Below are 27,845 nucleotides of genomic sequence, written 5' to 3' on the forward strand. Positions count from 1 at the left end.
ACACACACACACACACACACACACACACATACACAGGAAGCCCTGCTCTACCTTTGCAGGGAAAGAGACCCTTTTCATAAACGAGCTGAAGGCACCCATTCACAGCCAAGGAGAGCTATATATATATATATAGAAGGGCAAAGCAACCGTGGAGACTTTTCTCTCTCCAAAAAATAAAAGAGAAACGCACACAGCTCCACTTTGCGAAAATTTGATGCTTTTACCTCCTGCTCTCCAGAGATCTAGATAGCTATTTTCTTGCAACTATTCCCCTTTAAAAAGGAAAAAAATCACAACCCCTGGCAGAAGCCTGCTGCTTCTGCAAAAATAAAATAAAATCCATCAAATGATTTGATTCTCCAAGTTACAAATCTAATCTAATCTATCTATCTATCTATCTATCTATCTATCTATCTATATATATATATATATATATCCCCAGCAACAAAATTAAGTTGGGGGGCATTATTTCGTTATTATTTAACTCACCCCCTCCCCAAAAAAAAAACCAGTATAAAAGAGGAGCTGCTCCGCTCTCTCTCCTAGACTCCTAAACAAAACTCGAGCCTTTGCTCCGGGGAAGACGATGCCTTTTCTTGCAGCTTTATGAATGAAACTGACAGACAGCTCGGAGTAACGTTCCTGCCGTGAAACTAACAAGCTGGTAAATTTCACCGGTGCGTGTTGGTTGTGGGGGAGGATTTTAGTACAGGGAGGGGAAAAAGGAAGTTCTAACCTCCCGATTGTCTTGTCTTTTGTGTGAGTGAGTGTGTGTTGGTTGAAGCGGCAGGGTCGATATGCTTTGAAGGCAACAATACAAACTTAGTATACCCTGGGAAGCTGGTCGATTTTTCCCAAAGGAAAAGTGTACTGCCTTCTCCTTTTTCTTTTTCTTTTTTTAAATCCCCTCTTGTCTGAGTGGAAGTAAACAGACCGTCAGCATGTTCATTTCCTAAGTGAGTCTAAAGCAGCAGCAGCAGCAAGCGGGAGAGAGAAAAGAAGCAACTTTTACTTTACTGGGCTGTGGTGATTTGATTCTTGGTTGAGGACAGGACAAGAAGCGTGTGTGTGTGTGTGTGAATGTGCAAATGGAAAAGCGCAGATTTTGGAAAATTTCATGGAGTAAGTGAAAAGAGTTTTTACTGCAACATCTAAAATAAACTATTTAAGAAAAAAAAAGAGCAGTTCTTCAGCCGCACGCTTTCAGCCCATACTCAATTGGCTTTTTGAAACTGCAGATCCTTTGAGACAGAGAGAGAAGCAAAAAAAAACAACAACAAAAAAAAAACCCGTATTTGTAACGAAAACACATTGCATCCAGGGAAGGTTGACAGAATAAAGCTCTTGTGGAGCTAAGCTGCCCTGAAATATACAAGCAAAAATATCCAGCAGCACTCCTGTTTGCATAAACGTAATTGCTAAGAGAAAATATTTCCAACTTTTTTAAAAAAAAATTTTGACTTTCTGATTTGTTTGCTTGCTCTAAAAAAGCTTTTTTTTCAACCCTCCCCCCACCTAAAAGATAAAATTACTAGATCTAAAAATAAAGCAGTGGTTAAAAGCTCCCCCCACCCCTTCCCACTTCTCTCTCTCTTACTGTGTGTTTGCCTTTGACAAAGAAATTATTTGAACTTCCCTCTGCCTCATAAAAAGGAAGCAGAATAGCAGTTTTGACATATGGATGTGATTTTTCTGCTCTGAGACAGATGCACACACAAAACAAACAGCACCAGGAACTGCTGCTCTGACTGAACTGGGTGTTGGTGCTCCCTTCACATGGACTTTTTCCCTACATTTCTGAAACTGCAAAGATTTCCAGCCATGAGAAAGCGAAGCAAAGGACTGGGGTTTCTTGTCATGTGCCTCTCTGGCTAAAACTGTGGAAACAAACAAGCAAATAAAAAAACCCTGGGAAGTCAAGAAAAAGAAAAGAAAAAAAATCATCTACAACTGGATCATTGGAAGATCCTTCGTCCTTCTACTTCCCTTAGAGATCGTGGATGCTGCAATAAGTCTCTTGGATATGGGATCATATTTGGTTTATCACAGCCTGGGTTTGATCCTCTGCTGCTCGGTGTTGAGTTCTGTCTATGCTCTGGTAAGTTGCTAAATCTTTCTCTGGCACATTCTCGAGCAATTGTTTCCTTTAGTTGAGGCTGTTTCCTTGATGAGTAATTTACTGTATCAGGATTTAGAAACAGCAAAGCGCTGGCTTTTTAGACGAATGGTTGATTTTGCTGGCAGATCTTTTGCACTGAGTCCTTGCTGCTGTTAGTCCGAAAGCGGCTACGCCAGATGAAATTAAAATGACTGTACTTTCGGAAGAATTTTCATTACCCATTTCCAAATTACTTTGACACTGATTTGAGCAAGCTACTGGAAATAATTCTAGGATCAGCCCCACTCCACCCACTACCGAAGAGCATCCTATTAATGGGGACAAAATGTTTGTCCACTGTTCCGGATGACAATGTTAATCTTAATTTAATCATGTTCAAACTTAATTTCAGCAAACAGTTGCTTTCTGCTCTGGGAGTACAGTAGAATACTGGATCCACTTTGCAGTCCAAAACGTCAGCGCATGGATGGCACATGGTTTATACTCAGGGGAATGAAAATAGTATTAACCCTATATCATCTAAGAGTGTGTTCCTTCTCTGTGTGTGTACACATATAATATAGAGCGATTTTATATGGTGAGAAGGCTCTTACATGAGGAGCTAATCTCTATAAAGACAACTATCTTCCTGAGTGGAACAAAAAAGAGGTTTATGTCTCAGGGTGGTACAGCCAAAGGCGACTTGCTCTGCTCATCCTTATGGTTGAAGCTAAATGTCACAAGGCATCAGGTTTTGTACATCAAAAACCACACTGTGTGCTCCGTCAGCCACTAGTACAAGGCTATTACATGTGTCTTCCTTGCCCTGGCGTTGTTATTGCTGATCATGTTTGATGCTGGGCAAACGGGTAAGGAGGTCTGGGGTGACTGCCTACGGTCATGTCCACTTTAGATGCAGACAATGAAAATTGCTTAGAATGGGATTTAGTCCCCTGGCCCTCACTCAAACAAAATGCCCATTGAAATTCACTGGGGAGTTTCGCTTGTGTTAAGGACTTGGACTCATTGCGCGGGGGTGCAACAGAAGGTTCTGCATAACTCAGCTTTATATTTAGTTGGTGTGTTGTATTGTTGGTGTGTTGCCCATGCAATGGCTCTGAGTGAAACAAGAAAAACCAACCAGCACCACATACATTCAGACTATCCCTAGACTCACCCATCTCTGTCTCTTGGGGGATAGGAACTTAGTCGTATTTGAAAGAAAATCAGTGCACACTGCAGAGATGTGCCAGTCATGGTCCAGTGGCTGTAGAATGCGTGGGATTGAAACAGTTGATGTCTTATCATATTTCTTCTCCCCGGGTCCATAGATCCTGGAATTAGAGGTGCTACTGCACCCCCTGACTTTAAGTGGTTTCCATTATATACAGGGTTTACAGTGGCACCCCCACTATAAAAATTGTTCCAGCACTCCTGCCTGGGTCTGATGTTGAACAGACCAAAAGCCAGCATTGTCTGTGACTTCCAGCCCGCTTGGGGTTGGTTATATGACGATGGTTAAATATGTGCCACCTGCTAACACGACATTTCTCAGACCTGCTCCAAATGAAGTCAACAGCAAAATTCCCATTGACTTCAATAGGGGCCCCCGGCGGGTGTTGATGGAGTATGGTGACTTGAATCTGCTACATCTGTGTTGCCACAAATGCTGGGAGCAAGCATGGGCAGGAGAATATGCTGTGCTGGCCATTTCAAGCCTCCCCTGCTCCCCACCACACTGACACACACTGATTCTGCTACCCATGCGCTGCAAAAGCCTTGTGATCACAGGGTTAACGAGCAAACAGGCTGTCTGAGTTCTTGTGGGTTTTTAATGGCTATTTTACCAGTGAATTATTCATTGACAGAGACCAGAGCTAGAGAGAAATCCCAGCAAACAGACAACTTCAGTTCATATACTCTGGGATTAACTCTGCAGCATTGCCCAGAGATGGAGATTCTGGCATGGGACTGTTGTTGATTGTGCTGGTACTCAAAGTTTGATTCTGCTCACGTGCTGGTGTATATCAAGAATAAGTCCACTGAAGTGAATGGAGACACTTGCGTAAGTGCAAGAGACATCAGATCCGCTGTCCTTTCAGGGGGATCTGCACTCTCGCTGGCCCTTAGCATTGTCCCCGTTCACTCTAGTTACATGCAGAGGGCCAGATTCACTGCTGTGTTACTCCAGTGTCACTCTGGTGTAATTCCATTCATTTCAATCAGGCGCATGCGGAGCTGCAGGTTCAAAACACCTCAGCTGCTCTTAAAACACTTCAGCAAAGATAGCTAAGAAAGTTGCCTGAGGGACGTCAAAACCGCCCTTATAATCCATTGACTGGGAAGAAATTCTTTATTCCTCTCACCTCCTCCTTAGGAGGAACACAGGGGTTATGATCCTGAGTGTTAAAAGCATGTCATGTTGCTGAACTGCAACCTGCAACACAGAGCCGAACTTTATCTCTGTTGGGGGCCTGATTTTTAACCTACTCTGAAACGAACATGAACAGTGCTGTGTGGTATTAGCAGCTTGCATTGACAGTGTCTTTCATTGCTCCAACACGGCAGTGATAGGGGCCATATATGTAGCTAGATAGAAGCTAAAGGATTCCAATATGTTTAATAGACTATTTTCAGGCAGGAATCACTGAAACACAGCCATCTCTGGGGTGTCTGGCAGTGATCACACGGCATAACAGCAACGGATTCGGGGCAAGAGATATTTTGGCCACAGACTCTGGGACAGATCTTTGCTAAAAGTGGCATGTGACCTTTAATGTCCATGCCCAGAAGACGGGACCTTGGTTAACAGACTCCCAGCCAGCTAACTCAGGTTATCAGTTTCCAAAGGACAAGGGGCTACATTGAACCCCCAGGATTTGAAGCTGTGGCTCTGGGAAATCCAGGGACTAGGTTCTGATCACTTTGACTTCACTGGGATTTATCCCATGGAAGCTGAGATCAGCGCATGGCCCCAGGTATTTTAAACCAGATGCTTAGATCGCTAACCCATCCCCTGAAACTTTGAGTTAGACCAGTCGTTCTCAAACTGTGGGTCGGGACCCCAAAGTGGATTGCGACCCCATTTTAATGGGGTTGTCAGGGCTGGTGTTAGACTTGCCGGGACCTAGGGCCGAAGCTGGAGCCCCATTGAAGCCCTTGGGCTTTGGCTTTGGTATGTCCTGTGCCTGGGGCAGCAGAGCTCGGGTGGGATCAGGCTTCAGTCCCTCCTCCTGGGGTCGTGTAGTAATTTTTGTTCTCAGAAAGGGGTCCCAGTGCAATGAAGTTTGAGAGCCCGAGTTAGACCATTAAAGAGTGAATGCAGGGGAGACCGAAATTAGGGGTGTAAAGGGCTATGCAGTATGTTCTTCAGCACCTGCATGTGATGGGCAACGTCTTGTCTGCCTGAACTGCTTTTCAATTAACTTTAATGTTGCATACGGATAGGATCTTTCAGTCTCAATTGCAAGGCAATGGCGTGAAATCTAGCGTGCAGTGTAAGGTAAGAGACAGGGCTCTCAGGGTTAAATAATCCTCTCTCATTATACTGCTGCAACTCCACTGCGCCTGATTCTCCACTTATTGACATCGGTGTCTATCAGGAGTAACCCTGCAATGGAGTTGCAGCAGTATAAAATGGATGTAGGTGACATCAGAATCAGGCCTGGTGACTTTAATGAGGTAGCGAGACCATCAGAGGTCTGGATTCTAATCTTTTACTGTCTGTGCAAAATAAGGCTTTTCGGGTGGAATTCTGCTCTCAGTCCCACTGGCATAAACCCAGAGAACTGCACTGATGTCAGTGGAGTTATTCCTGATTTACACCAGAATAAATAAGACCAGAAGTTGGCCTTTGTGCTGAGTTCATACAGGCTGATGCGTTTGTGCCTGCGGTCTGTGTGGTGGAGATAAAGTTTATGAACTTTGCAGGACAGTCATACATCTCCATATGGAGGGAGACGGTTTGGTCTGAGCTGCAAAGTCCAGAAAATAAAGGGTTTGTAATAGAAACGTTGCATGCACCAGAAACTCTGTGTGAGGGATGTCACTGACTAGAGCACAGGACAGGTGGAGACCTCAGGCACTACATTTTAATCCTAAAGGGGAGTTTTAAACAACACGCAAGAAGACTTCCCCAAAAATCACCACAATAAAAAAAGACCAGGGATTTTTTCCAACTGTTTCCCCTTCTCTCTCTTTTAACCTGGGTGCTTTAAGTGCATTTATCATCAGAACAGATGCTCTGTCAAAAGCCATTATTGCTGCATTCCACATTTATAATCTCTTGCCTGGCTGCATGGCAGAGCAGCTCAATCGTTTTTGTAACTGTCAGCACCAGGGTCCCTGAGATCGGAAAATCTTGTCATGCTCTTTGGGCCGCTCGTGTTGTCAGCATTGCTAAGAAATCAGAAGTAAAAGTTGCCAATTTAGCTGAGGTGCCAGGTAGGACAGACTCTTGCCCTGCCATAGCTTTTTTTATTTTAGGGTGCTTCATGATTTGCAGGAGTTTCTGGACCAGATTCCCAGACGATAGACACCAGCGGGGAATCTGTCCGTTTGTGCACAAATCAGCTAGAACTCAGTGTATCTAGGGCAGACTGATTTAAGGAGGTGTTGTTTTTACCTCTTTGCTCTTCTGATTCGAGCCACGTCTTCATGGAATTTGGCAACGGGAAAGGTTAAATTACTTAAATTACAAGATCTCTGGGCAAGGATTGCCTTTTTGTTCTGGGTTTGTACAGGGCCTAGCGTAACGGATTCCTGGTCTAAGACTGTGGAACCTAGGGATTATGGTAATGCCAATAGTAATCATAGAGTTGACTGATTGTCTTCTTCCTTAAATAATTTACAGCTAGAAGGAACGAATCATCATATTCCGTCCCCATACACTGTCCAAAAAATCACATCTAGAGAAGCTGTAATGCTTAGCTGTCCAACTTCATTGAAAAGGCAGCCCTGAAGTGCGTAAAACAATGTCCGAAACGTTCTCTTTTTTTTCACACTTGGGAGGCTGCTGATCCAACCATAGTATATTTATGAAAGATAAATTTTTTGTTATTGTACTTTGGGATTAACAGATATCCCTGAACTATAAATACTGAACCACAAAATACAAAGCAAGCAAGCCTCGGCGCTAGACTATTGTGCGGGGTGTGATTTACAAGCCAAGACGTTCCGAGTTCCCATGGCAAATCCGACCTGAACAAGCTACATTTGGCCTATGTGTTGCTGCCCTTAAAGCGAGACGAGTACAAGGGATAAATGACTGTGTGACGAGGATGTCGAGCTACAAACGAGTGCTGGGCGTGAGCTGTTACACAGAGATCTGCACATTTCACATCCACCCTTCCCCAACCGACAGATCAGGGCTTTGTTGTTGGTTTTTTGACTCGCTACAGCACTAGCATCCGGTGGCAATGTGCTTTGAGAGATCAACATTGTTGTTTATGCTGTGGTGGTTTCAAGAAGCCCTGGTCAAAGCTTAGGACCCCCAGTGTGCTAAGAGCTGCACACACAAACAAAACAAAGCCAGCCACTGCCCAGAGATGCCAATTCTCCAAACTTTGTCACAAGCCTTGTGATATTTGATGTTTTTCTTAAATGTCCGGCTACTGGAGTCCTGACTCTCTGCTTTCATTTTAAAAAAAAGTTTCTGACCTTGGTGGTTGAGGAGAAAAGCTGGAATTAGCAACCCCTAAAGGCATATAAAAGAACCCCAGATGTCTTATTCTTCAAAAATCTCATGATTTTTAAGCTGATCTCCCATCATGGGGGACCTGACTTGTGATTTTTGGACCCTCCGTGTTGGCAACGCTGATTAAAAGTACTATACTAATGCACTCCACTATGGCCTGGGTTATGCAGAGGTCAGAAGATGATCTTAATGGTACCGTCTGGCTTCCAAATCTAATCACAAAATCTTAGTCCCATTGAAGTCAGCGGCAAAGCAATTTCTGACTTCAATGGAATCTGGATTTGACCCTATAAATTAACACAGAGCTTGGGAGTATTATTAATGAATTGTACAGTCTGATTTTAGAGAATACTTAAGTCCTGCCTTGGGTGCAGGGGACTGGACTAGATGACCTCTCGAGGTCCCTTCCAGTCCTATGATTCTCCGATTTTATGCCTCCAACAGAGGCAAATTTTTTGCCCCTTGTAATCATGTGTCCTTATTAAGAAGCCATGTCTACACTACAGAGACGGTACCAGCAAAGCTACAACTGCATGGCACCCTAGTGTAGACATACTCAGCATAGTTACATCCACACTGCGGGGTTTATTGGCATAACTCTGTCATTAATGGGTGGGATTTTTTTCACACTCCTGACTGATTTAGCTATGTCGGTATAAAATTTAAGTGTAGATCAGGCCTGATTCTCTTCTCACGTAGGGCTGGTCTACATTAGAGAATTAGATTGACCCATCTACATCGCTCAGAGGGGTGTATGTGAAAAATCCACACCCCCTGAGCTACGTAGTTAAGCCAACCTAAATCCCTGTGTAGACAGTGGTAGGTGGAGGGAGGAATTTTTCTGTCAGTTTAGCTACCACCTCTTAGGGAGGTGGATTAACTACAGTGATGGGCGAACCCCTCCCGCAGAGTATTTATCTACTCCATAGATATGTAGTTTCCTCATCCCCACTAGTACTGGGAAGCCTTTTGAACACTGATCCCTCTGCCCTGCACTTACCCTCTGAAATGGACACGATCAAAAAGAGAAAAACCCAGAGATCTCCATTTTGGATAGGCTGCTTCTCTGCATAGGTGGAAAGGTTTCTGTATCCACTCAAATCGTGACAGAGGCGAGACTGGGTCCCTTTGTGCGACTGCAATGCAAATAATAAATAGGAGGAATAATAATAAAAAAACCTAGATAGGTTCATTAGGGCAAGTGAAGTATTAAGGAAACAATTCACCAGGATCAATCAAAACCTTACTTAAAAATGTTCAGAGCAGGGAAGAAGGAATTCCCTCCTGAAACACTTAATATCATCTTGTTTACTGGAACACAACTCATACTCAGCAATTTGGATGCTTCAGGCTGGAATATTCAAGACCATGAGCCGGCTCTTGAGTGCCACAAGTACTCCTTTTCTTGCAGCAAAAGAATGAATCCTCTGCTGATGTGCAGCCGCCTCTGGGGCGGAACGTGGCAGTTCTTGAGCAATGCACAGTAACAACTACTAAAAGGCAGCAAGCGAAGATGAATCTTTGATCCAGTTGAGTCTGCAGGAAGTGTTTAGATAGCAGAATGGAATTCACGGAATACAATTTGGGCAGAATACTATGTGGGGCCGGCAACGGATGATAGCAATGCCCCACATTCTGCTCTCAGACCCACTTGGTCGTCACCACTGCTATCCTTGAGGACACGCAGGTGTAACTAAAGGCAGAATTTAACTCAGCCTCTCAGTTGCTCTGCTAGGGAATAAGAATTCGTATTTCATCCTGCATACATGTAATCCGAGCCCTTTCTTTTCAAGTCATTGGAAAGACTCCACTTAACTTCAATGGACTTTGCATCAGGCCTTATATATACTAAAGGGGTAGGCCTTAGCATATTTTGGTTTGGGGGTGCTTTAATTTCCGGGTACCCACTCGAGACCTCTTAAAGGGCCTGATTTCCAGGAGGTGAGTTTTCTGAAGGTCAGGATCCTCTCAAAGTTTCTCCGATCGGGCACCCAAAATCACTAGCCCCTTTTGAAAATTCAGACCTTAAACATTGCTAAAGAATCTCAGAATCAGTCGGCTGTTGGTAAGAGAATAAATTAAGCTAAACCCGTCAGGGCAGAAGCTGTCTTTGTTCTGTATTTACACAGCATCCAGCACAATGGGACCCTGGTTTGTGATTCGTGAGACCACAATACAAATAATAAACACTAACTACATTTAGCTTAAGGCTGAAGCATGTTGTTTTACAGCGAACTTATACATTCTAAGCAGCGTCCTTTTATGCTCCTGGGACAGCCAGGTGGTAGGTCAGAGATTCAACCCTATGTTTCTTGCGCAGCAGGGATACTGCATGCTAGTAATGGTCCTGGAGCCAGCCCACCTTTATTCCTCTATCAGAAAATATAAGGAGAAAGCCCTTGTGAGATTTCACTGCTGGAAACCGACGACAGTTCATTCCTTTTTAAATTTCCTGACAGCAGCATCACGGAATTTATTTCTCCACAGATTTCTTTGTATTGATGCCCCCCATAATGCATTTGGGTTGCTCCTCCTTCAAACACTTTGCTTCCCTCTCGAACACACCCGCTGGGTGAGATCCTCAGCACATGTAAATCAGCAAAGCTCTGTTGGAGTTTGATGGCACTGTGCTGATTTACACCAGCTGAGGATCTGGCCATACACACACAGTCATTGGCCTTCACACTTATACCCTCTCACACAGATACGGACATTCTCACCTGAACACAAATGTCACCGACTTATGCTAACTAGACATAAACGAGGTCTACAGAGATTTGAGGTTGTCCATGTAGGGATTTGCACTAGTTATACTACATTGATTTAAAAATCAATTTGATTTTAAACTGGTGCCAGCTTCATGTGTAACTGAGGGCTCTCTTTTTCACGCTCACATACATTCAGGTGCCAGTTTTCAAAGCCAGTTTCCAGGGGCACGCTTTATGTTTCACACACACGCACACACACTGTCATGCTCACACACGGTTTCACATCCAAACCTAGCACAGGCGCTGCCCGCCGTGTGCTCAGGAACAATACTGAGACACTCGCAAATGTCACCGCCAACATGGACAGGCAATCTAGTGTAGACTGTGAAAAGGATTAGAGGGAGGCTATTCACCAGCATCTCTTTAACTTCCCATGTCTCTTAACGACCCTTCTTGTGGATAACTAGCCTCTGAAGTCCAAGTTAGGTGTCCCGGAATGTCTTGATCACGACGGGGAAGGGGAATAACTATGGTGAACACAAACGCACCGATACGGACACAGAAAGACTAGGTCACAGGTGGGTGTAAATAACACGGTGATGGGCACGGATAGAGATGAGAAAGGGGCTTCTGCACCAGGGTCAGATTGAGGCTTGGGAACTAGAGGTCCATGCCTAGAGTGTGTAGGGAAAGGACCGAACTGAGAGGAAAAGGATTCCACGTTGAAGCGTGGGCACTATGGGGTGGGTGCATAAGGTCCTGGCTTCTGGAGTCCTGTGATGAGGTCAGAATCTCAGCGTTCGTACCTTTCTAGCCCTCATGGTCCCGCCGCAAACTTGAAAATGTGACCTGAGTGCAACGGACCCGGTGACGTCTGCCGGAGGGTGTGTCTGCGCCACAATCAGCGGTGAGACTGACGCACATCTGGGCATACCTCAGCTGGCTTTGATCTAGCTCACTCCAATAACAAGAGCAGTGAAACCGCAGCAGCAATGGGGCACAGCACAGGCTGTACCAATCCGCCCCGGACTCGATGCATACTTGAGCAGCTAGAGCAGGCTGCTGCAGCTACACTGCTATGGCTAGGGGAGCTCGCTGGAGCAAAGCTAGCTTGGGGGTGCCGATGCATGCTGCAGCCACAACTGTACACGCAACCTGAGTCTGCAGAGAGCCTGAAACAAAAGCTCTGAGAGGGGAAATTGCCCAGTTTGTCATAGTGGGATGTCTTCATCTTCTTGGGGACCCTAACTCTTCCAGACCTCAACCCACTGTGTGTGTGGGGCAGGAGGGGTCTCTCTGCTGCTCCCTCATGACTCTGCTGGGGTGATGCTGGAAAAGGCTCCTTCCACATGCACAGGCGAGTGTGTGGGCTGAATCTACCCTCTTTTTCCTAGGTGTTTTCCGGAGCCAGAACACTCCAGCCTCACTCTTACTGCAGCTTTAAATGTGGCACAACACACACTGCTAAAAACAGGCGCAGGAGCTTGGGGGCTGGTGTCTTTTGTTCAGCCTCAGAGCTCACCTCCTCCCCCTCCTCACTCTTCCCAGCTCCCTCATTCCCATGCAGGGGCCCAGCAGAGAACAATGGGCAGCTTGCCTCAGGAGATCTCAAAGCACTTATCAGCCAAAGCAGTGTGGCCGTGGCAGTGCGAATGGCAGCTCGGGCTAGCTGCCTGAGTACAATCCCACCAATCCCCTGGGTTAGCCTGAGCCACTGTGACTATGCTATTTTTAGGTTTCAGAGTAGCAGCCGTGTTAGTCTGTATCCGCAAAAAGAAAAGGAGGACTTGTGGCACCTTAAGACTAACAAATTTATTTGAGCATAAGCTTTTGTGAGCTACAGCGGATGCATCCGATGAAGTGAGCTGTAGCTCACGAAAGCTTATGCTCAAATAAATTTGTTAGTCTCTAAGATGCCACAAGTACTCCTTTTCTTTTTGATGCTATTTTTAGGTGCTAGCTTGAGCAGAGCTAGCGCATGTATGTCTGCTTGAGTTGGGAAATACACCCCTGGCTGCTGTGGGGACGTACCCAGACTCACAGGGTGGCAAAGTGACTTGCTGAAGATCACAGCTGGGAACAGAAGTTCTTTTTCAAGGCTCCCAGTCCAGTATCTGATCCACTGGCTTCTGGTCCCAAAAATCCCCACTAACTGTGGGGCCTGTGCAGTGTGTTTGTTCCATGTCTGGGCACTAACACACACACACAGCCAAGAGCGAAGGAGAAATTGACCATAACCTGACCTCTCTAGTTTCACCTTCTGAGCTGATGGAAATGCAGAACCAAACAGCAGATAATGCCCAAGCTGCATTTGATTGTTTAAATGCTTTCCATTGTAATGATCTCTGGTGTCAGTAGCAGACCAGGTAAGGCCAGCTCTTTAATACCCAATTTGTATCTGAAAATTACCCATAGATGAGTCAGTGTTTGTGAAACAGGTTAAAGATGTAAATTCCTAAGTCAGCGCTAAGCAGTATCTTTAACTTGCCAGAAGGCTTTTCCCATGGATGTCCTGGTATTGTAACTTATCCGGGTTCCTTGATGTTATCTTAACCCCTTTTCACACACACCCTACAAATCATGTATTTAAATTCTCTCTCTTTCCATACACTCTATGTTTTTAATAGTAGGTTTGAGGAATGAAAACAAGCTAAACATCATCCGTTTAAGGGCCTGTTCCAAAGTTCATTGGAGTCAACAGAAAAGCTTCTGTCACCTTCACTGGCCTCTGGATCAGAGCCTAAATATCTGTATGTCGGCATAGATTGGTTAAGTGCACACACAATCCAGCCCAGGCAAGGGGGGTATTTGTAAGGACCGGCCCCAGGCAGTGGGTGTGAGAACTCAATATCTTGGGAGAATAGTGAGGCACAAATGGACGATAGTTCAGTTTAGCTAACCAAGGCTGATGGGTGAGAGCGGGGAACTGGGAAGCAGGGAATCTATTTCCGACTCTGCCGCTGACTTGCTTTGTGACCTCAGGTGAGTCACTTAACCTCTATCTCTCTGCCTCAACATCTCCATCAGTGAAATGGGCACGACAATCTTGTTCCGACAGCTCCTCACACTGAGGCTTAATTAATAAACTTTCCAAAAGGGCCATGGGATCCTCCAATGAATGGCACCCTGAATGTGCAAAGCATGATGATTCTGAAGCATCAGTTACGGGGGTTAGAAGGAAGAGAATGGAAAACGCCTTGTGTTACAGCAATCAGGATGCTCTGGCACATGAATTCCCATCTCTGAGCATTAAGTCATGGAGCTATGACAGTGATGCTTATGGTATAAATGCTTAGATAGACAGCTCAATTGGAGATAGGACTAACCCAAACCTCAGCATTCCCCATGGCAAGTTTTGGGGTTCAGAAACTGAACCCAGATTCCCGCTTGGCCCATCTCTCCTAAGGAATCCAGGACTGCTGGTTTCAAAGTACTTTGCAAAACCATTGGCCACACCAGCCTTCTAAGCCAGTGCAAAGCTTTTTGGGAACTCCTGGTGCATGCACATCCACTCCACATATCACAGTGCTGTCCTTCATGTAATTACCTGCTTTCGCCCTTTGTGAGCACACCATAGGGCTGATTTCTACCCCAAAGCCATCGGAATGCATCAGTGACTTCCTACCCTGCCTCATCCTCCAGGCCAGACATTAACAACCCTCCCAATAGCGAAAGGAGAAAAAAAAACCCAGAAGATCCACAATGGGCCAGATCCAAAGCCCAGGGAAGTCAATGGAACAACTTCAGTGGGCTTCCGATTCATTCCCAATATCCTGCCTCATCTTGCCCACAATCCCCTGCTTCTTCGATCGATACCCAGACCCTTCCTTTGATACGAGGGACAAAATCCCCTTTGTTTTGTAGGAAGGTGATTGCTAGACTCAAAGTGGCTTTGGATCCTGGCTCTGGATAGCCAGCCCCATAGGTGCTGACTCTGTGGGAGCTCCAGGGCTGGAGCACCCACAGGGAAAAAATTAGTGCTCAGCAGCCCCGCAGCTTAGCTCCTTCCCCACCCCCCAAGTGCCTCCCACCTGCCATTGAGCCCCATGAATCAGCTCCTTTCCCTCCCGCCCAGTGCCTCCCGCCCGCCACAGATCAGCTGTTCAGTATCATGCAGAAGGCGCTGGTGAGGAGAGGGCGCACTAGGGGGAGGGGGGCAGGAAGAGGTGGGGCATTAGGGTTGCCAGTTTTGGTTGGACTTATTCATGGAGGTTTCATCCTATGACATAAGCTTTAATTAAAGATTGATCTTTAATTCAGGAGACTCCAGGACAGTCCTGGACGGTTGGCAACCCTATGGGGCAGGGGTGGGATGAAGGTGGGGCCTTGGGGGAAGGCGTGGCCTGGGGGCGGGACCTGGGGCGGAGCAGGGGGTCCAGCATCCCTGGGGAAATGAGGACGCTGGTGCCTATGGCCAGACCCCTCGCACCTCTACAATGAAAATGAATGTCTTGTTTGTCCTATCAGGGCTGTAAAAGCGGGATCAATAGAACCACATTGCCCAGCAGATCTATGCCATGGTTAGCACTCGGAGAGGCCACAGTGCAGTAACAAGGCAGCGCAGAAAAGGGGGATGATAAAAGCTGGGCGTCCTAAGAGACGCTCAGGGGACACAGTCAGGGCAATCAATGTTGCTTGCTTATCAAGAGCTCTCAGATCACCAAGACTGGTCGCCTCTGGAGAACCAATTTCTCCCAGGCTCCCTTCGAGCCGCATGGTCTGCCGTCGTTCCCCGGGTTGTGCGCGATTGGCTCACCGGTTCTAAAATAGCTGCTCTGCGGCAGGATGGTGAGGTTCGAAGGCTGCTTTCCTGGGGTGGGGTGGGGGGTGTCTTTGGACAAGTCACTTAAACCTCTCTGAGTGTAAAGTTGGCGCAAGGGTGCCTGGGGATGGATCATTTGTGGGGAATGAAGCCAAGGCCTCTGGGTCCAGGGACAGAACCTCCATTTTAGCTTGAGGTAAATCACTGAGTCCTGACTCATAAATCGGTATCTGTGATCTAATCCATAGTGGGAAACAAAGCGCCACACTGTATTAGCATATGTTGCATGGGCTTATTAATAGATAGGGGGCTACCAAATTCACGGTCCCTTTTGGTCAATAAAAATCGTAAATTTCATGATTTTAGATATTTCAATCTGAAATTTCCTGGTGTAGTAACAGTAGCAGTCCTGACCCAAAAGGGAGTTGGGGTGTCGGGAGGTTTGCAAGGTTTTTGTAGGGAGGGTTGTGGTACTGCCACCCTTACTTCTGCGCTGCTACTGGGGGCGGTGCTGCCTTCAGAACTGAGCAGCTGCTGGCCGGGAGCCCAGCTCTGAAGACAGAGCTGCCGCAGCGCAGAAGGAAGGATGGCCTGGGATGGGATTGCAACCGTATGTCTGTGCTGCTGCCTTCAGAGCTGGGCCCTGGGCCAGCAGCCGCTGCTCTCACCTCACTTAAAAACTTGCTAACATGATCAGACATAAAAATAAAGAAGTTTCACAGCACACTGTTACTGAAAAATTGCTGATTTTCTCATTCTTAACATATAATTGTAAAATAAATCAATTGGCATATAAATATTGTACTTACGTTTCAGTACATAGAGCAGTATAAACAAGTCACTGTCTGCATGAAATTTTAGTGGAGATGAGTTAATGTACCCCCTGGAAGACCTTCGCGTACCCCTGGTCGAGAACCACTGGTACAGGGTAAAACTACACAAAAGACCAGATTTCTCGGGGGAGACCAGATATCATGGTCTGTGACATGTTTTTCATGGCCACGAATTTGGTAGGGCCCTATTAATAGCTAGCACATGGGGTGTGTGAGGCTTAAGTCAATTAATGTTCACAAAGTGCTTGGAGATCCTCAATTGAAAAGGGTTTCAAAAGGGCAGAGTTATTATTATACTCCCTGGGGCTCTCTGGGAACCTTTGCAGGTTATCTTGGCCTGCCTCAAGAATGCCTTTGCTTGCTTTCCCATGGCAGGTGTTGAGTCGCCTGACCTTGGGACAATCCAATCTCTTGTCCTGGGACTTGTCGACATGGAGAGTTACTGCGCTAGCGGCAGTATGCTACACTGCACTTTGGGGCTTTCGCCACACGGTAGCTGTGTCCTTATGGTGAGTTAGGGGATGTCTACGCTACAGCCCTAAGTCGATCGGTGTTAGGTCAACTTACAGCCACTGCAGTAATTACTGCAGTGGCTGATGTCCCCCCTACCCTCTTTCTGTCGGTGGTGCACATCCTCACTGAAGAGAGGCAGTGTGGGGGGCTGAAAGCCAGGGCTCTCAGCTCAACTTGGCTTCTCTCTCCCAGCTGCGAACGGGGGCCAGCTGCCTGGACTTCTCACCTCCCTGAGTGGGGAACCTCTGGGCAGTCCCCCAGCTGGGAGCAGGGGGCAGCCAGGCTCTAGTTGTCCAGATTTCTTGTCAATTTCCCAGCTCCAGCAGGGCTCTTGTGAAGGTGGAGTTATTTTGTCGGTGTCAGAGGGTGCTTACAGTGGCAGAACAAGACCACACTGTGTACACTGACATAATTAGGTCGACCTAAATTGCCTTATGTCAACCTGACTGTATAGTGTGGTGACCAGTCCTTAGCGTGTGGCAAACTGGTGCGCTGTTGATTCATGCTCCGGCTTACTGGGCAGTAGCTCTCCATGTAGACAAGCCCACAGTGTTTCAAAGCATCTAAACACATCAGCACTTGTAATCAAGAGGATGGGGAGAAGAGGTATTGAAGCTAAAGGCCAGTGTTGGCACAAGAACTATTGGGGATAACCAGGCCAAGAATAAATTGAGGCTGGAATTGAGCACAAGGTTTCTCATGGTCAGAGGTGGGAGGTTTTGGGAACAGCCTCCCCCTGGGAATAGTGGGGGGCAAACAACCTAAGTAGCTGGAAGTTGGAGCTTGATGTATTTATGAAGGAGATTATAGGACAGGGGTGCCTGTGACAGCAGGGGATGGACTCAAAGACCCAGGGGAGTTTTCCAGTCCTTTGTTCAAAGCAGGAGCAATGCAGCTCCCTAAAAGTGTTGGGGGGGGGGCCACCGATATCTGAACTGTGGCCTTGCCCCCTGCATCACCCCTTCCTCTGAAGCCCCGCCCTCAGGGTGCTCCTTCCCCCAAGGCTCCGCCCCCACACCGCCTCTTCTCGCAAGACCCTGCCCTCCACTTGCTCCTCTCTGCCTCCTCCCCCCATCGCTTTCCCTTATGGTTGGTAAAAAGTGATGGGGCCATGGCCCCCTGGTCTCCACGTTCTGGTATCCCTGGTTCAAAGCAAAGTGTCCCGGCCTCATGGGCTGCTTTGGAGAAGAGAAGGGCCAGAATCTCCCACCACTGTTGTCATAAATATAAAGGGAAGGGTAACCACCTGTCTGTATACAGTGCTATAAAATCCCTCCTGGCCAGAGGCAAAACCCTTTCACCTGTAAAGGGTAAAGAAGCTAAGATAACCTCGCTGGCACCTGACCAAAATGACCAATGACAAGATACTTTCAAATCTGGAGGGGGGGGAACAAAGGGTCTGTCTGTCTGTGTGATACTTTTGCCGGGAACAGATCAGGATTGCGGCCTTACAACTCCTGTTAAGTTAGTAAGTAATCTAGCTAGAAATGCATTAGATTTCCTTTTGTTTAATGGCTTGTAAAATAAGCTGTGCTGAATGGAATGTATATTCCTGTTTGTGTCTTTTTGTAACTTAAGGTTTTGCCTAGAGGGATTCTCTATGTTTTGGGTCTGATTACCGTGTAAGGTATTTACCATCCTGATTTTACAGAGGTGATTCTTTTACCTTTTCTTTAATTAAAATTCTTCTTTTAAGAACCTGATTGCTTTTTCATTGTTCTTAAAATCCAAGGGTTTGGGTCTATGTTCACCTGTGCAAATTGGTGAGGATTGTTATCAAGCCTTCCCCAGGAAAGGGGATGTAGGGTTTGGGGGGATATTTTGGGGGAAGATGTCTCCAAGTGGGCTCTTTCCCTGTTCTTTGTTTAACACGCTTGATGGTGGCAGCATACTGTTAAAGGCAAAGTTTGTACTTTGGGGAAGTTTTTACCCTAAGATGGTAAGAATAAGCTTAGGGGGTCTTCCATGCACGTCCCCACATCTGTACCCTAGAGTTCAGAGTGGGGAAGGAACCTTGACAGGTGTAGATTGGGAAAAACGCAGATAGAGTTACGTTAGCATATGACCCAGAGAGATGCATCCAGTGCTGAACTCATCAGGGCAGCCATGTCAGCATCACATCCCCTTCCCATGTGCCCAAGCCATTCCAGCCACCATCCCTCTCATCAGATTTGGGTCCGAATCAAGCTCCAGTAAGGGATTTGCCACATCCCAACTGTATCAGGCAGGGCTTGCGGTCTTTTCTCATTTTCACTCAGCTGGATAAAGATTTCAGGATTAGACCCCGCACTACTTGTGTATTCCTACTACCCTGAGTCACGCTTTAGCATTGCTCAACTAAGCTAGAAGCATCTCACTGTAGGGTTCCATGGCAGGGCATCCGCTTCATTGTCGCTTCATTTCCAGTCATGACTATTTCTTCATCTGCCTTTTGCCACACACCATAATTGTGTGTTCGGTTTTTTTCATTCCCCGAGATCATATTCTCTCTCCATGACTTGCCATAACCTCATGATAGAAGCCACAAAGGTCCCTGGGCCAGATCCCCAGCTGTCAGTGAGGCCAGATCCCCAGCGAGAGTAAATCAGCATTGCTCCATTTTGCAGATTTGTTCCTGAGCTCCTGGGTCTGCCTTGCACTGAGGGATGATGACTGTAGGAAGAGTTGGAGATCCAGTTCAGATAAACATCCTAAACACTGAGATGCTTATCTGAACTTCACTCTGCTGCGCTTGGGTTAACTTTCTTGGGGTTGGCTGGCTGGCTTTTCTTTGGGCTGCCCTGCTTATGAAATTCACACTTCTTGCATGCAGTCAGGTGAAAGCTGCTTCTTTGTGGCATTTTGGCCACGCCTCCTTCTGATCTAGATGGAGATCTAGATCTATTTAGAAAAGCTGGACGTGCACAAGTCCATGGGGCCGGACGAATTGCATCCGAGAGTGCTGAAGGAATTGGCGGCTGTGATTGCAGAGCCCTTGGCCATTATCTTTGAAAACTCGTGGCGAACGGGGGAAGTCCCGGATGACTGGAAAAAGGCTAATGTAGTGCCCATCTTTAAAAAAGGGAAGAAGGAGGATCCTGGGAACTACAGGCCGGTCAGCCTCACCTCAGTCCCTGGAAAAATCATGGAGCAGGTCCTCAAAGAATCAATCCTGAAGCACTTAGAGGAGAGGAAAGTGATCAGGAACAGTCAGCATGGATTCACCAAGGGAAGGTCATGCCTGACTAATCTAATCGCCTTTTATGATGAGATTACTGGTTCTGTGGATGAAGGGAAAGCAGTGGATGTATTGTTTCTTGACTTTAGCAAAGCTTTTGACACGGTCTCCCACAGCATTCTTGTCAGCAAGTTAAGGAAGTATGGGCTGGATGAATGCACTATAAGGTGGGTAGAAAGCTGGCTAGATTGTCGGGCTCAACGGGTAGTGATCAATGGCTCCATGTCTAGTTGGCAGCCGGTGTCAAGTGGAGTGCCCCAGGGGTCGGTCCTGGGGCCCGTTTTGTTCAATATCTTCATAAATGATCTGGAGGATGGTGTGGATTGCACTCTCAGCAAATTTGCGGATGATACTAAACTGGGAGGAGTGGTAGATACGCTGGAGGGGAGGGATAGGATACAGAAGGACCTAGACAAATTGGAGGATTGGGCCAAAAGAAATCTAATGAGGTTCAATAAGGATAAATGCAGGGTCCTGCACTTAGGATGGAAGAATCCAATGCACCGCTACAGACTAGGGACCGAATGGCTTGGCAGCAGTTCTGCGGAAAAGGACCTAGGGGTGACAGTGGACGAGAAGCTGGATATGAGTCAGCAGTGTGCCCTTGTTGCCAAGAAGGCCAATGGCATTTTGGGTTGTATAAGTAGGGGCATAGCGAGCAGATCGAGGGACGTGATCGTTCCCCTCTATTCGACACTGGTGAGGCCTCATCTGGAGTACTGTGTCCAGTTTTGGGCCCCACACTACAGGAAGGATGTGGATAAATTGGAAAGAGTACAACGAAGGGCAACGAAAATGATTAGGGGTCTAGAGCACATGACTTATGAGGAGAGGCTGAGGGAGCTGGGATTGTTTAGTCTGCAGAAGAGAAGAATGAGGGGGGATTTGATAGCTGCTTTCAACTACCTGAAAGGGGGTTTCAAAGAGGATGGCTCTAGACTGTTCTCAATGGTAGCAGATGACAGAACGAGGAGTAATGGTCTCAAGTTGCAATGGGGGAGGTTTAGATTGGATGTTAGGAAAAACTTTTTCACTAAGAGGGTGGTGAAACACTGGAATGCGTTACCTAGGGAGGTGGTAGAATCTCCTTCCTTAGAGGTTTTTAAGGTCAGGCTTGACAAAGCCCTAGCTGGGATGATTTAACTGGGACTTGGTCCTGCTTTGAGCAGGGGGTTGGACTAGATGACCTTCTGGGGTCCCTTCCAACCCTGATATTCTATGATTCTATGATTCTATGAGACCTGATGGTGAGAACAGGGCCAGCAGACATAAAGAAGGTTTCAGACTTCAGAAAAGGTGGGGGCTTAGTTGCAGATTCAAGTCAGCTCTTAATTACGCCCGTCTCCAAGCCCGGCTTAGAAGTCGGGCAGCCCTGTATGGACGGCAACTTACCCTAAGAGATGCAGAGAGCAGTGAAGCTCTTGCCATCGTTATGCATGGCCAGCTGGAACTGGACACAGGATAAACCAGACCTCTTGCCGCACCTTAAGCACTGGGTGATCACTGAACACGGCACCAGGGTCTGAAATGTACGGCCTGATTCTCAGCTTGCCTACACCGATTTTCCCCTGGCGATTTTACACTCTGACTCGCCACAAGGCCTTGCATCTTGTGTCCCCTCTGCAGAGCGTGTGTAACATGCTGCCATTCTCAACGGATAGCATTTCACACCCATTTTGCACAAGCATCTGTGAAAACCATAAACAATTGGGCCCATGGACTTCGCAGGGGTTGCTCCTGATTTACCCCATGGTTGGCATGAATCAGGCTTTGGGCCCAGCTCCTCAGCTGGTGTAAATGAAGCTGATGGAGCCCCATCAGTTTACAACAGCTGAGGATCTAGCCCCCGATCAGCCTATTTATTAACAGGTCTGCATAAACAGCAGGGTTCCACATAGGGGTCAATGCAGGCAAATTCTCTGGCTTGGCTGGTGGAACTGAGTCAGCATGTCTCCAGGGTAAGGAAGATAAGGGTCCTAAGAACTGTCAAATAAGCAGATCTCCGGCCAAACGAAGGAACAAACAAACATTTGGCTTCCAGCTAGCCATGTGACATAAATAGACTTGTGTCAGGACAGCCTAACCATGTCAGCTCGTCTGGGTGTGGCTGGCTCTCCTTGCTAAGGTGCTACCTAGCCTACTTGTGGCTTTGTTGGGCTGGCCCCTTCCCTCACTACCCCCATCCCTCTCATTCCTAGCCCCACGTATTCTAGGGCCCTGTTCTCCCAGTGCAACACTGGCCCTGGGGTTAGAGAATGTGACTCAGGAGATTTGCACATCCATCGTGCACAGTAGTGGGTAACTGGACTGCACGAGTTCTTTAGGCCCAGCGTCCCCAGTAGAACTGCCCTTCTGCCTGTTGTTCTTCTGAACTGCTGTAGCTACGGGGGGCACTGCAGGGTGGGTGCATGCAGAATGAGAATGCGCCACAACAGGGGTGCTACCGCCTATTCTGCGTCAGACAGGACCTGCAAGCAAGGGCCCTGCAGGACGTTGAATCACTTCTGCTTCTTCTCCAGGGCCAGGGCAGCATTACCGTGGTCATGTTACAACTGGATTGAATAGGACAGAGCATGGGGGAGACCCTTCAAATCCTCCAGTCCATCTCCTGGCCGACACATCTCACTCCACTGCCACATGCTCCCAAGCGGCCTGGCCGACCTAGGGCTAATAGTCACAAGGGACAGGCCAGCATTTTCCTTGGGAGATCACTTCACAGCCAACTGGATCCTCTCTGTGTCACGGCGTTTAACGACAGAAGGCCAGATTGTGATCCCCTCATGCTCAGTGGTGCCTTTCTGCACGAATAGGCCCACCAAGTCCAATAGGACTTTGCATGCCTTACACTTAGATTGCCAACTCTTTGGGGCTGGGTCTGCCTTTTTGGTCTGTGTTTATACAGTGCCTAGCACAGTGGGGTCCTGGTCCATGGCCTGTGCAAGAACACACGGGATAATCTCACCCCAGGTGAGCCCCTCCTTCTTAGTCACTCCATTCGTCATATGGATAGTTGCCTAAGACATGGCTGAGTGAAGAGAGGCCAAACTACAAGCAGCCAGACTGTGCATGGTTTTGTGGCAGAAGTGAAACTGTCTGTACAGACATAGGGTCAGACTTTTCCCTCGCTATGCCTGGTGCAGGGCTGACATGTAGACGCGCTCACTCCTCCTTCAAACAAATGTATCGATCCTGTCACAGGGCAGATTTGCTGGCAAGCTCCAGCGATGCAACCCTTAACACATTACCACCGAAACTGGGCTCCTGGCTGCTTTGTGTTGCAGATGTGAGGCAAAGCAACCAGAGGAGCCTGGCACATGGTACTTCCAGCCCTGACACTGGGTGAGATATTGGACCTTAAAGTCACATCCTTCTGATTAAACATTTTGTTTCACATACACACACACACGTGTGTGCCGGCACACGTCACTTCCTGCACGGCATTGGGAGGTGGTATCTCACCAGCCACCTGCATTAGAGCATCCACCTGCTGCAGCGGTGACGAATTCATTCTGTGCACAGGGACGAACTCCAGTTTAAATCCCCACCCCTGGCCAGCAACATACATTTAGGATTCGGTACTCCCCTTCAATCCACCGACATCGCGGGGAGGTTTGCAAAGGGTGGGCGATGGCCTTTATATTGAACCTTTAGGGCGGGTGTGATGGGGCACGACTCACCACTGCAGCGCCTCCTGCTGGCTGTCCAGAGAATTAGCACTGTGCCCTCTGCTGGTGGTGTCTTGCCCACTCCCGGGACTGCAGCATCCTCTTCATGACACTGCCCTCCAGTTGTGCCACACTCTGTTCTCCGCCCTTCCAGGGGAATCTGCAGTCTGCTGTCCGGTCACTCCCTTCAGTGGCAGACTGCAGTGCATGGTCAAACCACTTCCCATGTGGCTCCAGCACCCTCCTTGCCCTTACGTCAGGGCCTCAGTCTGCAACCCCCAACAGCCAGCCAGGAGCTGTCTCTTGCTCCCTTGGCCCCTGTTGGCAGCACTGTCCACAGTGCTGCAGTTCTCTCAGCCCTTCAGGGATCCAGTCCATCCTTCCTTCCTGGGCTCCCAACAGAGAACTGCCCTCCTCTGCCCTGCAGCTCCCTTTTTCAGTGGGCCTGCCTTGCCCTGATTGGTTGCTCCCCTCAGCCCTTCGCTGATTGACTGTCTCCTGTGCAGCCTCCCTAGGGCTGCTTTTAACCCCTTTTCTGCAAGTGTGGGGCAGACACCACATCACAGTGGGATTGTCCAAAGGGTCTAACGGATTAAGTGACCATCTCCCATGGCATCATGGCACCTAACACCCTTAGGAGCTTTTGAACTCCCCAGACTTCATTATTTAGTGTTTGTTCAGTGCCATTCAGCATTCTGCACTGAGAAAATCCACTCCCTTGTAGGATCACGGCTGTTTGCCCCCTTTGCTTCTCTTCCTTCTTCCTCTGTTTCCCAGTCTTTGTAGGCCTCCTCTGTTCATTCCTCTGCAGCAGCTCCCAATTCCAGCTCCCTTGGGGCTTCCCTTCCACCACCTTCCCCATTCTATCCATAATGAACTAGGAGTCAGCAGAAACACTTCAGTGACATTGTTAGAGTTCAGAGTTAACAATACATTGAGATGACAGAGTGACAGAGTGAAGGAATTCACACCTCTCCGAGCTATTGTCTCAGGCTGCCTGCAGATTCAGGCACAATGTGCTTCAACAGTCTGCACTCTGGTTCACATTTTGCAAGGTTTCCTTCATAGCCATGTGTATGGTATGAATGAGCCCCAGTAATCCAGGACCAGGGAAAAGATAAGTTGTCAATGTAACTTTTTGGTAGTGGACCCAGTAACCAAAGAGAGAAGTGGTGTAAAACCAGGTGCAAGAAATAATATTGGCAGCAGCAGTGGCTAAGAATGTGTGGAAGGAGACAGGGAGGAAACTAACAAAATACAGGGAGAAAATTAACATATTCAAATATTAACAAATGAAATTAACAAAATTGAAATATGCTATATATGTGTGGCATGGGAACAAAGCATGATAGGTACAGGGATTGGTCCTGAAAATAAGCTGACCAATCAGAAAGTGCATGATGTAACACGGACTGGAAGACACATGCATCTGTGCAGGGGTAAACTAGTATCTAAAGGACTTCAGATTGGATTTGTGGTACACCCCGGACTCACCCCCTGGATGTGAGTCTGATCAGCTCTGTGTAGTCTTAGTGCATGCTGGTAAAGAAACTTGAGTGAGGAATCCAGAGTTGGGCTGAGTTCTTGGGAGCAGAGAGGTTAAGGTCTTGAGAGAAGTCCCAACACCATGCAAGCGAGAATCATACTGTGTCTTCTAAACAAAAGTTGAGATTCTGCACAATCTGTGCATGTCATGTGGGACACGTCAGATGGGACAGATCTAGCCCATGGATGGGGACTAGTTTGACACCTCTGAGCAACTGTATCGGTTTCCAGTGGTTCTCAGCCACTATAGTTGTGTCTGACTTTAAAGGAGAGAGGCAAAGCAAAGCAAGGTAGCAATTGGCATGGTGTGACTTTAAGGTCCCATCCTTTTTCTAAATCACCAGGACTAAAAAACAAATGCAGAAACCACAGGAAAGGTGACTTCCTTGACTTTCCAGGGTGTAAGGAGCATGCTAGCAAAGACACTCCATAAGATACCAGGTTTTCGATCTCTCACTGCCATCGGCTACTAGGGCTACTGGTGCAGGACCTCGGGTCAGTGTCGTTTTCATTCCCAGTGTGTGCTCAGTACTTGATTCTGAAACGGGTCTGCACTGAGAGAGGAGAAGTTTTGGGACAGGGAATGGTGTTATTCCCAATAGACTGAAAGAGGAGGGGGGAATTATTGACCCAGCTGAGGAGGGGGAGTTATGGGGCAGCATTGCTCACCCAGGAGGGGGAGCTGCTCAGTCACACCGGGGAGACAAGAAGGAGCTGCTGCCTTTAATAGAAAGGGGAAGTTGTGCCCCCCATACTCCATCTTTATTTCAACTTCCCATCCCCCCCATTTTACAGACAGAGGTGCAGAGACTTGCACATGGTTCATCCGCAAATCTGTGGCGGAGCCCAGACCGAAACTGACGACTCCTGGCTCCTCGGCCGCTAGCCCACACTCCAAGCCCTGTCTGATGCACAGGACAGGTGTGCTGCGTCCTTTCCCCGGGCTTGGCCCGGTTCAATCCTTCTCCGATATACCTTCCCCTGCCCATCTGGCTCTGAGCTCTGCCGGCCCTTAGCCTATCCGGCTGTCCGGCATCTCCCAGCCTCAGTTTTACCCCGAGTCCCCTCACTGGAGCAGCGCGAATGACGGGACTGACTGGCCGCGCTGGGAAGACGTCATCTCCCGGCTGTCCGAAGCACACGGAGGGTTTAATGTGCCATCCGCACAGTGGTGGCCTTGTTGCAGCTGCAGCTCGGCAAGCAGAGCCCAGCGCTCTCCTCCCCATGCTGGGCTCAGCCCAGATTTTTTGGAACAGATCCTCTCAAAGCGGGGAAGGGGGGAGGGGAGGAAGGGAGAGCCGGGTGGGGTGGGGCGGCGTTGGCCACATCTGAGGCTGTGGCCCAAATTCTGCTGGCCCGATCCGCCATGAAGGCGGCCTGTGAATCAGGACATCAATCAACCTTCCGGGGCTCGGGAAAGGGTCAGATACCTGTGGTTTGTAGCACGCCGGCGGAGTTAAATACCTCCAGAATCACAGTACCCCACACTGCTCATTAAAGCTCCCATCTGCCTCTTTGCAGGGGGGCCAGGGGTGAGAGGAGGAGGGACAGGTGAAGGGGTGAGATGCCAGCGCTAGCAGCAGTAAAAAAAAAAATCTCAAGATATTTCCCAGCTGCCTGTGTGGGATGCGAGCGAGGAGCCTAACCCCACTTTGCTGCTTTTCCACTCTCCTTTCTCGCGCCTCAGCTGTAGGGAGCTGCCCAGGACTGCTCGCTGGCAAAGGAGCGCTGGATGTGAAGTGAATGATATTAAAGGGGGAGGAGAGGTTGGGGCGGGCACGGGGCTGGGGAGGAGAAACCCTTGAAACCCTATCGCACTGGGAAAGAGAATGAGGCAGTCCCTGTGATTCGTGAGGCTCCACCTACTGTGTTTCTGGAGATCCCTGCAAACATCTGCCTCTGGTTTTCACAGACACCCCCGGGAGTTAGGTACCCAAATCCCATTGGCTTTTAGTAGGAGTTGGGCACCTAATTTCTTCTTTAATGCCCCAGCCATTTTTGTTTTTTTCTTTGGCTCTTCGGGCCGATTCAGGCTTATCTGTGTGAGATGTAGCCCGTGATGTATTCATCTGTGCAACTGTTAGGCCTTTTGGAGAGTTCCCCCCCGCACCGCCCCCAGGCACTGCCCCATAAGGACTCTGCTGTCTGCAGAGAGAGAGGCAGTGGTTTCTGCAGGCAGACCAGGGCAGGCCAGCTCAGGAGAGATGCACCCCCTGCGCTCTCTCCCAGAGCTTTTGCCCTCATTCCTTCTTACCTGTTTGTTGGTACCTGATCTTAAGGGAAAGTGACTCAGGCTGTAATGATCAAGTTGCTCTTGGGGGATGGAAAAATGTTACGGGATGAAACCGAGGGGGTAGAGATATGTGGGATGGAAGGGAAATGGCACAAGAAAAATTGGACTGATCTGACTTGTTACACTGGGAAGAGATGTCCCAGGGGAATGGCTGGAACACTGGGCAAAATGCCATAGGCAGCAGTACAGCCCACGGCAAGAGGCCTGGACTCGATGGGTGGCGTTTTAATTCCTGAGAAGTCATACAAATTGTGGACACCGCAGTGTTATGTGTATTTCCCACCCTGACCCTTTCTTCTCCTGCCAGCAGTGTAGTAAAGACCTGTGTCGAAGGAGATTGGTATCATTATCCACATTTTACAGGTGGGAAAACTGAGGCACAAGATCAACCAGTGACTTGCCTGGGGTCATCCAGCAAACCAGACTGAGTCAGTCTCACCAGCTACATGCATTGGTAAATCATGAGTCAAAAATCCCAAGCTGGGCTTCAAACTCATGAGGTTTTAAAAAGGAATG

At 47.9% G+C, this 27,845-nt stretch overlaps 1 protein-coding gene and 1 long non-coding RNA gene across 5 annotated transcripts in view; one reads left to right on the forward strand and one right to left on the reverse strand.

Annotated features, from left to right (window-relative positions):
* The first annotated feature begins 432 nt into the window (after positions 1-432).
* PTH1R (parathyroid hormone 1 receptor) overlaps positions 433-27,845 on the forward strand; it is a 181,849-nt gene continuing 154,436 nt past the window's right edge. For 2 of the 4 annotated variants that reach the window (XM_043509770.1, XM_043509773.1), the window contains exons 1-2: positions 433-664; positions 1,707-2,098. In XM_043509770.1, coding sequence (XP_043365705.1) covers positions 2,024-2,098 — 75 coding nt within the window. In that variant the 5' untranslated portion in view covers positions 433-664; positions 1,707-2,023. Of the gene's footprint in view, positions 665-703; positions 2,099-27,845 lie in introns of those variants that run through there. The other 2 variants (XM_043509774.1, XM_043509771.1) reach the window with 2 other exon arrangements.
* Positions 18,862-27,601, reverse strand: LOC122459074. Its single transcript, XR_006279529.1, has 2 exons — positions 21,068-27,601; positions 18,862-19,483 (listed from the first exon to the last, which is right to left on the reverse strand). It is a non-coding gene; the product is annotated as an uncharacterized LOC122459074 (long non-coding RNA).

The sequence above is a fragment of the Dermochelys coriacea genome, chromosome 2, assembly GCF_009764565.3.
Source record: "Dermochelys coriacea isolate rDerCor1 chromosome 2, rDerCor1.pri.v4, whole genome shotgun sequence".
NCBI classification, from domain to species: domain Eukaryota; kingdom Metazoa; phylum Chordata; order Testudines; family Dermochelyidae; genus Dermochelys; species Dermochelys coriacea.